This window comes from Tauraco erythrolophus, chromosome 5, assembly GCF_009769465.1.
Source record: "Tauraco erythrolophus isolate bTauEry1 chromosome 5, bTauEry1.pri, whole genome shotgun sequence".
NCBI lineage: Eukaryota > Metazoa > Chordata > Aves > Musophagiformes > Musophagidae > Tauraco > Tauraco erythrolophus.
The window spans coordinates 9,232,402-9,246,048 of NC_141469.1; the positions used below are offsets into that span (position 1 = coordinate 9,232,402).

At 38.2% G+C, this 13,647-nt stretch overlaps 1 protein-coding gene across 2 annotated transcripts; it reads right to left on the bottom strand.

Annotated features, from left to right (window-relative positions):
- Positions 1-1,565: 1,565 nt before the first annotated feature.
- On the bottom strand, positions 1,566-13,574 carry MFSD8 (major facilitator superfamily domain containing 8). 2 transcript variants are annotated; one of them, XM_086611562.1, is made up of 12 exons: positions 13,486-13,574; positions 11,803-11,888; positions 10,781-10,824; positions 9,413-9,653; positions 8,985-9,098; positions 7,455-7,599; positions 6,791-6,849; positions 5,740-5,848; positions 4,529-4,663; positions 4,043-4,146; positions 3,685-3,944; positions 1,566-2,912 (listed from the first exon to the last, which is right to left on the bottom strand). In XM_086611562.1, the coding sequence occupies exons 1-12, from the start codon at positions 13,572-13,574 to the stop codon at positions 2,697-2,699; spliced, it is 1,602 nt and encodes a 533-aa protein (XP_086467688.1). In that variant the 3' UTR covers positions 1,566-2,696. The 2 variants fall into 2 exon arrangements, with proteins under 2 accessions (XP_086467688.1, XP_086467689.1); XM_086611563.1 differs by lacking the exon at positions 13,486-13,574 and having other exon boundaries at positions 8,985-9,065; positions 11,803-11,875.
- Between the last annotated feature and the right edge of the window lie 73 nt (positions 13,575-13,647).

Sequence of the window (13,647 nt, forward strand, 5' to 3'; positions counted from 1 at the left end):
TGCTTACTCAGTGCCAACAATCAAGGAAAATGCATCTGTGCTGTTGAAGTGTTTGTATTTGTAAATAACTTATATTTTTACGTCTTACAAAAGTAATATATGTAAATATGTATATGTTTTATAACTGGTTTTATTTTTTGTAGCAGCAGCTTTAACTTCCCTGCACAAGCATTTTATATGAAAAAAAATAAAAAATGCAGTGGTAATTATCCAGATCTATTTATTTGTTTCATGTTGAAGTGAGGGTGTGAGAGCCCTTTCCTCTTAGGTATTAAGCTCAATTGATAACAGAAGCTGATCTGGTATCTTAGAGCATCTTATGTTGGGAATTTGGGTGAAGCTTGGGGAGAAACAGTATGCAAGTGTTGCACGAAGTTAGTTCTAACTTGCTGAGCTGGAAAATTACAATTTTACCTCTGGCCTACAGCTGACGAAAACCATCAGCACATTTGATAGGAAAGCAAACTACACATACTGCAGTAACTGATTGTTTCCTACTTCCTAGGAATTTTATTAACTTCAGATACTTCTACCTTGTCTTACATGTTATGAATCACACTTACAATAGACTGAAGTAGCACAGAAATGATCTTCACTTCAGACACAATATAATTGAGTTTGATGTGCAAGCTAAACATAGGAATAGTTGAAGAAAGCCTAAGAGGTAGACACCAGAGGGCAGAAAGGCATAAATGCTTAGAAACAATAATTAGCTAACTCGTAAGGAAGAGTGTGAGTGCAGTGCTGGTACATTACATGGCTAACCAGAAAAAAAAGAACAAGCCCTACCTGTGAATACAAGAACATGTTTTGTAAGAATGAGAGGACAATAATCCATAACAAGCAAGCCAGAGCTTAAACCACAGCTGGCCTAGGAAAACAAGGCCAAGTCTTATGGCCAAAGAATTTCAAACCATGCTTTCTTATTTGGATCATGTAAACATATTAAGGTGCATAGGCTACCCCTTTTGAGAGATGTGTATTCTACAGGTATTCACTGCAGAGGAGACTTGAATCTAGTTTTATCCTTAACCCTTTAAGTAAGTTACAGCTAAAATAATCCCTCCGAGTACCCAAACATTTTCTCACTCTTAACTTGGGAGTTGGCCAGGTGGAAGAATGACAGTAATAAAACCTTTACAACATACTTTCAGTGCAAAGTGAGCTGTAGAACATGACATCCTAACCATGTTGGCCATTTTGAGAACTTGCATTTCTCATTTCTAAAGTAACACCAATTTCTCATGACAAAGTAACTTGGTTGCTACTAACTCTAAGCACTTCATTGTGCAGTCTGTTTTCACCACCAAAAGACAGTATTTCTGGTACTATTAATTTTGAATTAGCATATAAAAGAAATGCTTATAAAAACAAAGTTCTTTCTCATACGATTTTGTGATTTTGCAGCAGGAAATCCCAAGACAGAATAAAACTTCCATATTCTCTTCAGTCAGTATTGAAAAATAATCTTTTAATTCAGTAGTCTTCTAGTGTTTGAACAGTTGATTACATAGGAATACTTAATTACATTTAATAAATTCAGTAAGCATCAAGTATTACACACATTAAGCAGCAGCTAAAACTCTGCCTGGAGCTATTCCAGATGTTTTTTCCAAAGTAGTATTGAAACAGATAAAATAAACCCATACAGATGATCTTAGGCCCAATTATGAAGGATAATTATTATTTCACTTTTTAAAATAAACACTGAGTGATTCAAACATTGTAAATTCTTGTTTTTCATACCGTATTATCAGAAAAATAAGTCCACAAATAATAAACACCCAAGGAGCCAGTTTTCTCCTTTTTACCCAATTAACATTAACACTGGTTGCTGAGCACAGTGGATTCATTCTCACAAACAACATTGAAAGTGTAAACTAGCATGTTTAGTATTTCCTTCTTGTAGTAGAGTTAAGAAAAGCTGTGCCTTAATTCAACTCTGTGCAGGTATCTTTCTCGCTACAAAAAGGCATTCAGCAAAACAGCAGAAGAATTGCACATACGGTTCACTGTAGTTCAAGTAACAGCCCCTGAGGCTGTGATTTTCAATGGCTCTTAACCAACCAACCCAATAACCCAAATCTCACATAAAGTGCTTGTGAAGTAGGCACCTACCTTCCTCTACAGTTCTGTCACATTTCAGTTGAAATCCTGGAGAAGACGTACTGGTAGGTAAGTTTCCAAAGTGAGACATTTTGTATCACCCAGCCTTACCAGCTAGCAAACTGAACAGGAGAAGGTTCACTTAAGTTCCATACAAAGTGCACGCAGCTCAACTAATCTTGCAGTTACAAAAGAGTTACTAATCCTGATTCACAGAATCAAGATAAATATTTCTCTTACTTCTTTCTGGAAAGGATGCACGTAACCTGTGACCTTCACAGCTGCATTCAGTAGACAGGTGCATCATTTAAACTGTACACACTTCAAATGCACCACTGTATTCATCTAACTTGCTCACATCCCTTCCTGTGCTGCCAGAAAAGGAGAATACAAAAGCTCTGTTGCAGCAGGTGTAACCATGTATTAGGATATGGCCAAGTTACGTGTTCTGTCAGTGTGTAAGTACAGTTCTGCAGTTCTTAGCATACTGCCAACAAGGTCAGGTCAGTGGTTAGGTACTCCTCGTTAAAAAGTAGTAATAAACTACAGTATTATTTCTGGTTGGTTTTACTTTTTTTTTAAATAGGTATTCAACAATTTTCTTCTTGCATCCTTCCGTACCTGACAGAAAATGCAATTAGTCTCTTGTATACTATCTCCAAGAGTAAAAGAGAGACTACAACTATTCCACAGATTAAGCTAAATGCCCAGCGTGGTCCCAGGTGAGTGTACACTTGGCTCACAAAAACAGGCCCAAGTATTCGTGCTCCACTTCCAGAGGCAGTTAACCATCCCATGTAGACACCCTACAGAAGATCAAAAGCTTATGTTAGTAATACAGGAATTATTTGGCTAGCCAATAATTCCCACCAATTATCCTAATTAGAAAATTTAGAAGCGTTTAAGCAATTGCTTAAATTTCGTAACTTATTGAGATACTGAGCATTTTGTTTCCAAGAGTACTGCTCAGCTTCTCTAAGCATTAATTTGAAGGCTCCACTGAGCTACATACTCTGTAGCTTTCTAATAAAAACGGCATTCTGATCAAAGCATTTAGTCTCTTACAGCAAAATACAACATGGAAAAAATGAGGTAAGCCGCGAAAAAGAAAGAAAATTTTTTGTTAAGCAGTAATATCAGCTTGCTACGTGTTTCACCACTGTAAAATGTCAATAACTGGAGACATTGTAGCATTTGTAGTCTTTATATTATATACTTAGAAAGAGGAACATTATTCTGTACTGATATTCCAAATACGCAATTGTATTGTAACAAAATTGTACCAAAAATTACTCGTCCAGAATAGTCGTGAAAGTCACAAGCTTTGGGCTTTGCTGTTCTCAAATATTCACGCTGCAAGATTTGCCATATATTGTAGCACAAGACTTGCTTTCTAATTCCTCTAGGGACTTGCCTTAGATTTTAAAAACGATGAGAGTTCCTGGAAACTTCTGCCCTGGTTGAAACGTACGATGATTTGGCTAATGATGAGGAATTTCAGCTAGATCTCTCGTTCTAATAAAGAGAGTGCAAGTCCTGGAAAGCAAATTGAATAAACTGTTTCGGCATCATGCTTACCTGAGGCTTTGGTCCTAGAATTTTTGAGTATAAAGTGTAGGACATGACATTACAAACGGGATAGCCCAATCCTATTAGGATGTCAGAGCTGATATACTGAGCCAGGTAGACCATAGGAGTACTCAGGCACCAGGACTGCGTGATGGGGCAGCCCACGGGTTCCACCGTGCGGTTGGATGGAAGCTGCGTTGCTTGCAAACTCCAGAAAGACATTAATCCTTCAGTGGAAGTTGTTCTGGGAATGGAGTTATTCTTTACTTCTGTAAAAATTAGTTATGCATGCTATTAAGAAAAAAATACAATAAAAAGCTTTCAAAAAAACCATGATCATGATAGTTTGCTATGACTTGAATAGTACCTTGCCACTGGATATTCGGTAGCTTTTTCCCCCAAGGCAGTAAGATGAAGAATCCAACCAAGACAATCAGTAAGCCTCCATGGAGTATGGCACGCTCACCAGTCCTATCAAACAACGAAATGACAATTAAATATATCATTTAATTACAGTAAAATTTATGAAGGTGCTAACGACATAGCCCATTAGTTTGTGGAAAAGATGCCTGACCAAAACACCTTAAGAAAAATTGCAAAAATCACACTAACTTAAAACCTGTTTTTCTTGTGATTCAAGGGTAAAGAGAGACAAAGAAGGGGGTTATGTTACAGAATAAAGAACAAGGGCAGCACCATGGCTGTGTCAAAACTGGAAGTACTTCAGTGTCATAGTAAACCCTAACTCATTAACAAGTAAAAGATTTAAGTGGCTCAGATTTGGCCTTGCCCTAAAGCTTTTCACATTTAGCTGACACAAGTAACGAAATTCTGATAAACTCCAGAAACTTACTTTTTAGATAGTATTTTAACCACCATGAAAACAATAAGCGATTCAATGCCAATCACGCTAAGGATTATTCCATTATAGAAAACGGCTTCTTTCCTGGTCCAGGAATACATATCCATCGTCAATGGAGTAGCTATTCTAAATTGATGAAACAAAATTACAGGAATGAAAAAAAAGCTTCTTCTACATGGTCATTTCCATATATATATTGTCCCAGACATCAAACATAGTGCTACAGAAGCCTCAAGGAAAACACAGGCTAGTTATAAACTAATTCTGTCCTGCATCATTTATTAAAACTAAATCCACTAGACAAAATTCACAACTGCATTACACCAACCATACTCTGAAGCATCATTAATCTATTTCTGACGGTTAATGAAAAGATGATGAAGTTAAAGCAAAGCAAGAGGAATAGAAAGAAAAAAAAAATCAGCTCCTGTAATCAACATTTAATACTGATTCAGTTTTAGTAACCAACCAGTCTCTAGGAACTCAATTTTCTAAAATAACGCAATTAAAACAGAGACGTACTGTTAAAAGAAATTTTAGCTATGTTAGAGCTCAAAAACTTACAACATAAATCTTATATCCTCAAAGTATTTTATAAATTAAAAAAAAAAGTTTACTTTGGTTTGAGGTAATGTTATATTTTAGTTATTTTCTTACACACGGAAAGTTTGGGAGTGAGTAGCATGCCTCTTGAGGTAAAAAAAAGCCATGTAAAAGTGTATTTAAGAATACAATTGCATTAACTATATCAAACAATTGCTTTAATCATTACTGAAATAGGAGCTTCACTAAAGCTTCTGGAGCTAATTAGATTCATATTAAGAAGTTAAATAAAACTTAAAAAAAAGTATAGAACAAAGTACTCAACTGAAGACCCAGTTTCCTCTGAAGATTTTAGGTAGCCCAAGTTAAGCTACATTTTTAACAGTTAAAAAGTGGAGGATATGGGTTTGCATCCACTCGAAATCTTTCACATTAATGTTTCATATGCCACAAACTGTATGCTGCACATTTTTAGTTATTACTGACCTTTAATTCGTTACTGTATATCAGTATACATCAATCCAAGCACATATGGTTTCGGACTTGATTTACGAAGACTACAGTTAAGAAAACGAATGCAACAAAAAAGGCTTTACACGCACACCCAGGCTACCTACATGGCATGTCTAAGTATTTTGAGAGAAAATAGACAAACTTACGTTTCAAAGACAGCAAACACGAACAAGATGACAAAGAAAAGAAAATTGATTGCTACCACAGCAACATGGTCAACATTTCCTTCTGTGTCCTCATCCACAACACCACTTTCTGCAACAAAACAAAAGAATAATCTCAAATGCAAACTGAGCTTTTTTTTTTACACCACCACAAATTACAAACAGTAATGATTTCCTTCCTCTGTTAAATATTTAACGTGCAAGTTGGTGGGTGGCTAGGCAGTTATATTTTGGCAATCTAAGTATAATGTTTTTAAATCAAAATGGAATTGTTGAAACTTTGATTCCACTGACAGGGAGGAAAAATGATTTCCAAATTGGTTACACCATCTGTTTTCCCACTGTAATGCTGGGACTGACAAGTCCTGAGTAACAGCCAAATAAGCAAACTTTAAATATCTTAACAATGGAAACCAAAACACTTTCTGTTCCTCTTGCCAGGTCAAAAGTACGCAGTAGAATTCTCTGCACTACTTTTTATTTCATATACTTTTTTATTCTTTAAGTGACACATTTTAAAATATTTGAACTGCATACAAAAAGGGTCTATACTGAACAAAAGCTGCTGCACTGTGTGTGACAATTTCTGTACTTTAGTCTCACCAACCAGATCTATTTATTTAAGATACACCTTTTAATAAGATGCCTTATGTGAAAGCTGATACACAACAATGATATACTCAGCCTGATACAGAATGAAAGAGAAGTATGACTGCAGAGTACAAGTTACAGGAGATTTTTTTTATGTCCATATTCACTCAATCCTGTCTCTTGGATTCCAGGGTGAAAATCTGGAAGGATCCATAAAACACTTTTTTTTTTTCCTTCCTTGCTACCAGATAGCACTATGGACACATATGGACACAACATGGACGTGAAGCAATTTCTGTACCAGTCAGAAAGACACGTAGTCTATTTTCCACTTCAAGTTCCTAATGCATCAGACTTGAGAATACTTCTAAACGCCTGTATGTAATAAGAGAGTACTTCAAAATTATAATCACAGAGTAAGTTTTCAAGAAAATATAGGTACCTTCTCCTTCAAAATTGATACTTGTGCATTGCCGTCCCATGTCATCCACTCGATGCTCTCTAGAAATTTAGAACTGTTTTCATTAATACGCACGTTTATTTGATCTACTAATGAGTCGAGTTTCTATTAAAATAATTCTAAATGGCATAATCTTATATTCTAATTATTCCCAGATCCTTTAAACATCATCTTTATAGTCTACATTTGACTGCAGTAAACACCACCATATTCAAGAAAGAAAATATTCTAGTGGGAGAACATCGTGTGTGCATCTCTACGCTCCCTTCACTGCCACCAATGGGATGATGCATAAAAATCCCCCTCGAGGAAAGACAGACAGTGGGAACCCTACAGACAAGCTAACCTTATTTCTCTGTAGAGAAAAAACATGGGCAGAAACCACCAACATTAAAAATATATCCAGGCTAAGCTAATAACTTTCTTCATCAGTTTACATCCTAGCCAGAATATCACTATGACTAATTTATGTGAAAAATGAAAGATACATATTAAAGAAGGTCGAAACCCTGAAAAATAAGTAATGGCTTATAGTTTTAGTGCTCCAGATTTCAGGCTTATTACTCCTCCTTCTGTGCAGCACATTATTTGTTACAAGCCACCCACTAAAACATGGCAGAATATTTATCTTTTTTGACTTGATTACCTGAATATGGCAAAGATGAGAATAATATTGATAACTCCTAAGAGGGCTCCAAACAAAACTGGTGCTGTATACATGTTCAGCTGAAGACGAACTAATTTCCATGTTACTCCTTCTTCTCCAATAAGCGTAAAACATGTCTGAAAAACTTAACGACATAAATGTATGGAGAAAATCTTGAGAATCATTAAGAAATGCTAGAACACACGTAGAATAAACATATAAAACTGGATGAGCGAAGCTGTTCTAATTGCTAAGTAAAATTTAAATGTTTACCTGTCAAATCTTTTACATTTTGAGAATCCTACTCTAAATAAACTGATGGATACCAGTGGGATCTCGACTAGCCAGAAAACTACTCAGTTACATACAAATACACTGTATAAATAACACCGTGACACTTGAACTGGAACTGAATTCTGATTGTACCAATGGTCAATCTTCTTGGCCATGTGCACACAGCTGATTTACTCTTTTTCCTCTTCCTCCTACATGGAAAACCTTGGTCTTGGGACTGGACTATCCCTCCTGCTAAGGGCAAGCTAGAGAGAAAAGAAGTTGTGGGTTTTTTTTAAATTAAAGTTTAAATTGGTGCAGAGCAAAAGATTATAAGATCAGGTCATTTGCTTACTACTATTAGGAAACAGACTGAGAGTATTGGATCAAATCAGGAAAAGTATCAAATAAGGAAAAGTAATTACCTAAACGTATATTCTATGCAAATCACACAACGCAGATTTTTTTTGCTGTAGACCCTTTAATGAACAGCACTAGTAATCATCAACTGGAGAAAAAACTTTCAGCCCTAAACGGTCACCTGATTATATTACCATACACAGAGCACTTCAGCTCTACTAATTGGATAATCTTAATCTCCAGCTACAGAAGACAAGTAATGAGTTGAGGCTGTTCAGGACAAAATTGCTGGTGTCTCCTTACAACACAAGGCAAGTCTAATGCATTTCTCTCATGAAGCAGACAGTATCTCAGGAGCCACAGTCACACCTTATCTAACAAACACCCCTTCAGCTATTCGTTCCCTTAGCTCTCTGTAATACCAGTGCTATGTCTTAAAATTTTTGCCAATATGCAGATTTTGTGATCATCACTGCAAGATCGGAAAGATCTGTTGGATGTTACTTTCTACAATATGTGAGGCAAGCTGAAATTTTCAGTCATTTTGGAAAGGTGGAAACGTTTGCCCGAGTACAGTGATTTTAATAAAGTGCAATTGGTCATAGACTATTTAGTGGGTACTGATACAAGACAGCGTCTTGGATCTTGTTTTTCCTGCAGCCAGCAATCCAAACCAGCTAGTTTTTAACTACAAACAATTAGAATTTCTTGGACTAGAACATTTCATTTATATTGGCATACACAAGCGTATCTGAGTGGATCCCATTTATGCAATTTTGACACCACTGACAAAATATGCCTTAAAATCCTCGACATACAGCTGCTGAGGATTCCTACTTCCAATGCCCAATTTCATCCTAAAAAGTATGAGAAGTGAGGAAAGAAGATAGGCTTTACCTGGTCCTAATATGAAGCCAATTGCTTGGAAGGCACTAGTATTGGCCATGGCACTTGTTCTTTCCGTCAGAGAAGTGGCACCTGCAATATACGATCGAACTACAGCCACGTTTCCTTTAAAAAACAAAACCAAGAAAGTGCTCATGTAAATAATAAGTTATATTCTTAAATTATCTAGTTACATTTATTTTAGTGGGTTTTTTTCTTATTTTGCAAGAAAATAAAACCCAACACTTCCTCTAGAATTTATACACAACTGCACAATTACAAATTTTATTATGAACTAATATTAGCTGATTCTTTGCTTTGTTAAGTAATAAGTTATCATTCACATAATGGTAAATCTGGCACTAAAATATCAAGTTTACTATCTCACACAAGACATAGAGTTTAATGATTTTCAGAAACTCAAATTCTGCTGCGGTTACCTGCTCCAAATCCCACAAGAGCGCGTGCAGCCAGCATGTAGTATTTGTTGTGTGAATGAGGCACGTGGACATAGGCATAAAGGCAGTTAGCAGCTACTGAAATAGCTGTTGAAACCACGAGAGGTTCTCTCCTTGGCCTGTAATTGGACCACACGCCGAAGAGGGGAGAGGCAACCATCTGGCCAATGCTATACGAAGCTATGATCCAGCCCAAGAAACTCGCATCTGCCGTCGGATCAATCTGCAGAAACAAATCAATTGACTCTGTGGGTAAAGAATTACAGCATTTTATAATACCAACGAAACCTCAGACTCTGCACTGTAATTCTGAGGGTACGTGGCACTACGGAATGCAGTGTCAAACCTAAGGCATGGCTCAACAGGTGAGAGTGTCTGCATGGCACTGTGTGGTGTTCAGTATAAATACACCACTCTGGGTCTCAGAAGCAGTTGCTTTCGCATAGTGCTTTGTCTGGGGCAATAAACCTTGGCTAACTGCCTCCAAAATGCACCAAACCAATAAAAAGTGCTTTGCTTCTGAGACTGGAAATGGTTTTCATACAGCACTGCTGATGTTACAGGCTACAGACATAACTTAAGTAGTACGGTAGACAGTTTACATGCCAAGAGGCAGGAATCACTTAAATCATCTCTGCACATGCCAGAATCTGAACTGATTTAGAAGGCTGAGCATGTATTTTCTTTTCTTCTCCAAGAATTCAGCACCAGCCTCAATTTTAATGATACCTCTAGGACTCTGCCCAGGACATGTTATTTCAAATTTGCATTTGAAAATGCCTTCTACAATTCCAGGAGCAGTAAAATCCCAGCACAGATTAAATTTTAGGCTTAGATACTTTTTATGTCAGTTTTACCAAGAACACAACAAAAAGGTAAAAAAAAACCAACAACAAAGTAAAAACATTATCTAGGAACACAGGCAACTCTCTGTTAAGAATATTAAGGTCTACGTGCAACAATCTGACATTTACAGAGCAACTTCTACCTTCAGCTTCCTTCCTTTTTTTTTTTTTTTCCAAAATGCAGACAAACCTTGTATATTAACCTTACAGATATATTCAGATAAAGAGATTTCTATTGATTCACCATCCAAGAAAACTGCGAAATTATATTGGAAAACCAAACGTTTCTGGAATATGATGTACCTTTATCAATTCAGGAAACCAACTGATGGATTTTACATGAAATATTGAAAGCTGTCTAAGCGGATGGCAAGAGAAAAGTCTTGTAACCACACATTTCTCTTTACTGTTTCTTTTCCTAAATAAAATGCCAAGTTTTGTATTACATGCTTTCTAAGCAGTAGTTTTCTACTTGTATTAATTAAAAAAAACATTATTTACAAACCTTTTGGAGATATGGCCACACAGACATAATTACAATTGAGAAACCTGCAATGCAGTAAAAACATAACTGAAGTTACTTTATTTGCCGTGTTTATCAGTAATTCACTTCACTGAACCAGCTATGACAGGTTCATTCTCCTGCCCCTAAGTGTATTATAGGCTAAAACTGTGCATTAGTCTGTCACCTGTGGTTTTTTTAAGGAATGATAATTCCTCCTAACAGAAGGAATTATTTTTAAAAGGATATTTTATAGGTGCACACACACTAAACAATAAAACTCCTATGAAAAGAGTAACGATGTGCCAAGCAAACTGTATGGGATTTTTCCTTCCAATGGAAAGGCAACAAGGCCCCCAGAGTAAAAAGAATTTCTTGATATACTGACATATTTGTATTCATCTATCAAAGAAATTTTAATTCATCAAATGTTTTAAAAAATAGAATAACTGAAGTATCCTGTGATTTTCAAGATCATTTCTAGGCCCACAGAAAATCACCAGAAGTCAAAAATCAACAAAAGTCTTGTTTCCAGGGGCAGTTATTTAGGAATGAAACAGTAATTTGTTCTGCAGTGGAGATACAAAATCTCATAGGAGAAAACAATCTCTCATACACATTTCGAAATAAATAACATACACTCCCACAAAGACCTTACCTCTTAAGAGCTCAACATTATTTCTATTTTCATTCCTTAGAAGTTTCACTTTGGATTATAACAGTGTGCCCTTTGTTTTGTTTCTTTCTGAGCAATAACCTTACTCTGCCACTACCTTTTACCCTGAACTATTACAAAGTCATAAAACAAATACTTAACCAATATGTCATTTAGTCTCAACAGAGTATTATTTAACTTATCTTATTAAATGTAAGTTTGTTTGATTTGCTCGTCATATCTTCTCTTTTGATGAATCAGAAATAGCATTAAAGGAGCTACATAGTTGAAGTCTAGAAAACCCTGTAATTTTCAAACCAAAATATACTCATTAAGCAAATAACATTGAAATCCACCCGTGTTTACTCACCTAGGCTACTAAGAAACATAGTAAGATACATAATCCAGATCGATCGCCACCTGCTCTTATAATGCTCTTGTGTTTCCACAACATCTCTGGTTTTGGACCAAAAGTCAAGAGAGAAAGAAATCATTATCAGATTCTCTTTTAGTTGTTCTAACAGGACATTGAAAACACTTTTTCACAAACCTCTCAATACAATCGTGTAAACTGTTACGCAGGAATCAACTTCCTCACAGCAAAGAATACAAATAATTTATTTTCGAAGCAAACTGATTTTCCATTGAAAAATACTAGATTGACAAATCAAAAAACAGCTAGAAATGCTATCACATACCACTGCGTTCAAACATTATACAAAGAGGTCTTTATCTAGAGAGATCTTCAATTCTGCAATCTCTTTAGTATAGACACTTTGGAGCGTCACAGATATCATGTAAAAGCTTTACGAAGCGCGTATTAAACCATAACCTCAGGCATCTTCTCAGAACTGTGACTTTAAAGCAAAAAAAAACCCCAAACCTGAACAACTATTGATTAGATTAAAAGGTATGGCCACTCTATTCTTACCATAAGAAAATAACTATACAATGTAAAAGATGTTTGTAAAAGATATTGCTGAAGATTGTACGGGCTGCAAAAAATTTTTAAAATAAAAGTTACAAACTTTGTGATCAGTGAGTTACTTTTTTTTTAATTCATAAGCATCTTCTGAGACCCACGTACTTTCTCAGAAGCAAGAACGTTTCAGGGTTCTTCACTTCTTCTGGTTTTGAAGTATTCTAAACAAAACAATCTGTGTCCAGAAGATACAGACCGAGGTTATATATGCCTGAAGACAGTTTATAAGCCTTGTTTATATAGGTCATACGTAGACTTGGGCATACACACAATTATAAAGCTAATTTGCCTATTCCACAGCACGATTTGTACATGTATTTCTTCAGAAATGGTTTACACCTCTGAAGCGTCTTGGTTGAATGAAACTTTAACGCTATGAACGATGTTTCTAAACGTGCTTTGCTGTCTCGCTGCCCGCCACGCACAGGACAGAGCCACCGAACACCCGTACGTGCCATGCCAATGCCAACGCCAGTGCCAGTGCCGTGTGTGGTCACTGCCCAGATTTTAGCCAAACCGAGCGGAGCGACACGCTTCGAGCACAGAACCCTTCCGCAGACGGCAGCCGCGGCCGCCCCGACGCGCTCAAGACGCTGTTGTTCTCCGGGCAGAAGGACAAAACCCAGGGACCCGCTGCTGCCCGCACAACCAGAGCGCCATGAAACACCCAGACTGCAGCACCGCCATAACCGGTTTTTATCCAAACTCCCAAGCGAGTGAGTTCGGCTTTCTGACAGCCCCCGCCGGGGCAGCGGCCCCCGCCGCACCCCCTGCCCGGCCCATGGCGGGCTGACGAGCCGCCGCCCGTCCCAGAGCCCGGGAGGGCGCAGCGGGCCGCCCGGTGAGGCGGCGCCGCGACTCCGGGCTCCCGGAGCGCAGGGGGAAGGCGGCTCGCTCTGTATCCCCGCCGCCGGCTGCCGAGGCGGGCAGCTCCCCTCCAGCTCGGGCTTTCCGTCGGAGGGAAGGCACGCAGAGAGAAGAGGCGCCCGCCGGCGCGGCGCAGCGCCCCTCCGCCCGCGGCGCCAGGCGTCGCCTCAGCGCGGAGGGGCGCGGGAAGGCACGAGCCCCTACCTGCTCCGCTCCGCCTCCGCCTCTCCGGGGCTCAGCAAAGGCTCCTGCCCCTCAGCGGCCACCTCCGCACGGGAGACTGCGGCCGCCATACCCGGCCGCGGCCACTTCCCGAGCCCCCTAGCGCCGGGATCCGGCCAACTTCCGCCGCTGCCGCCGGAGGGC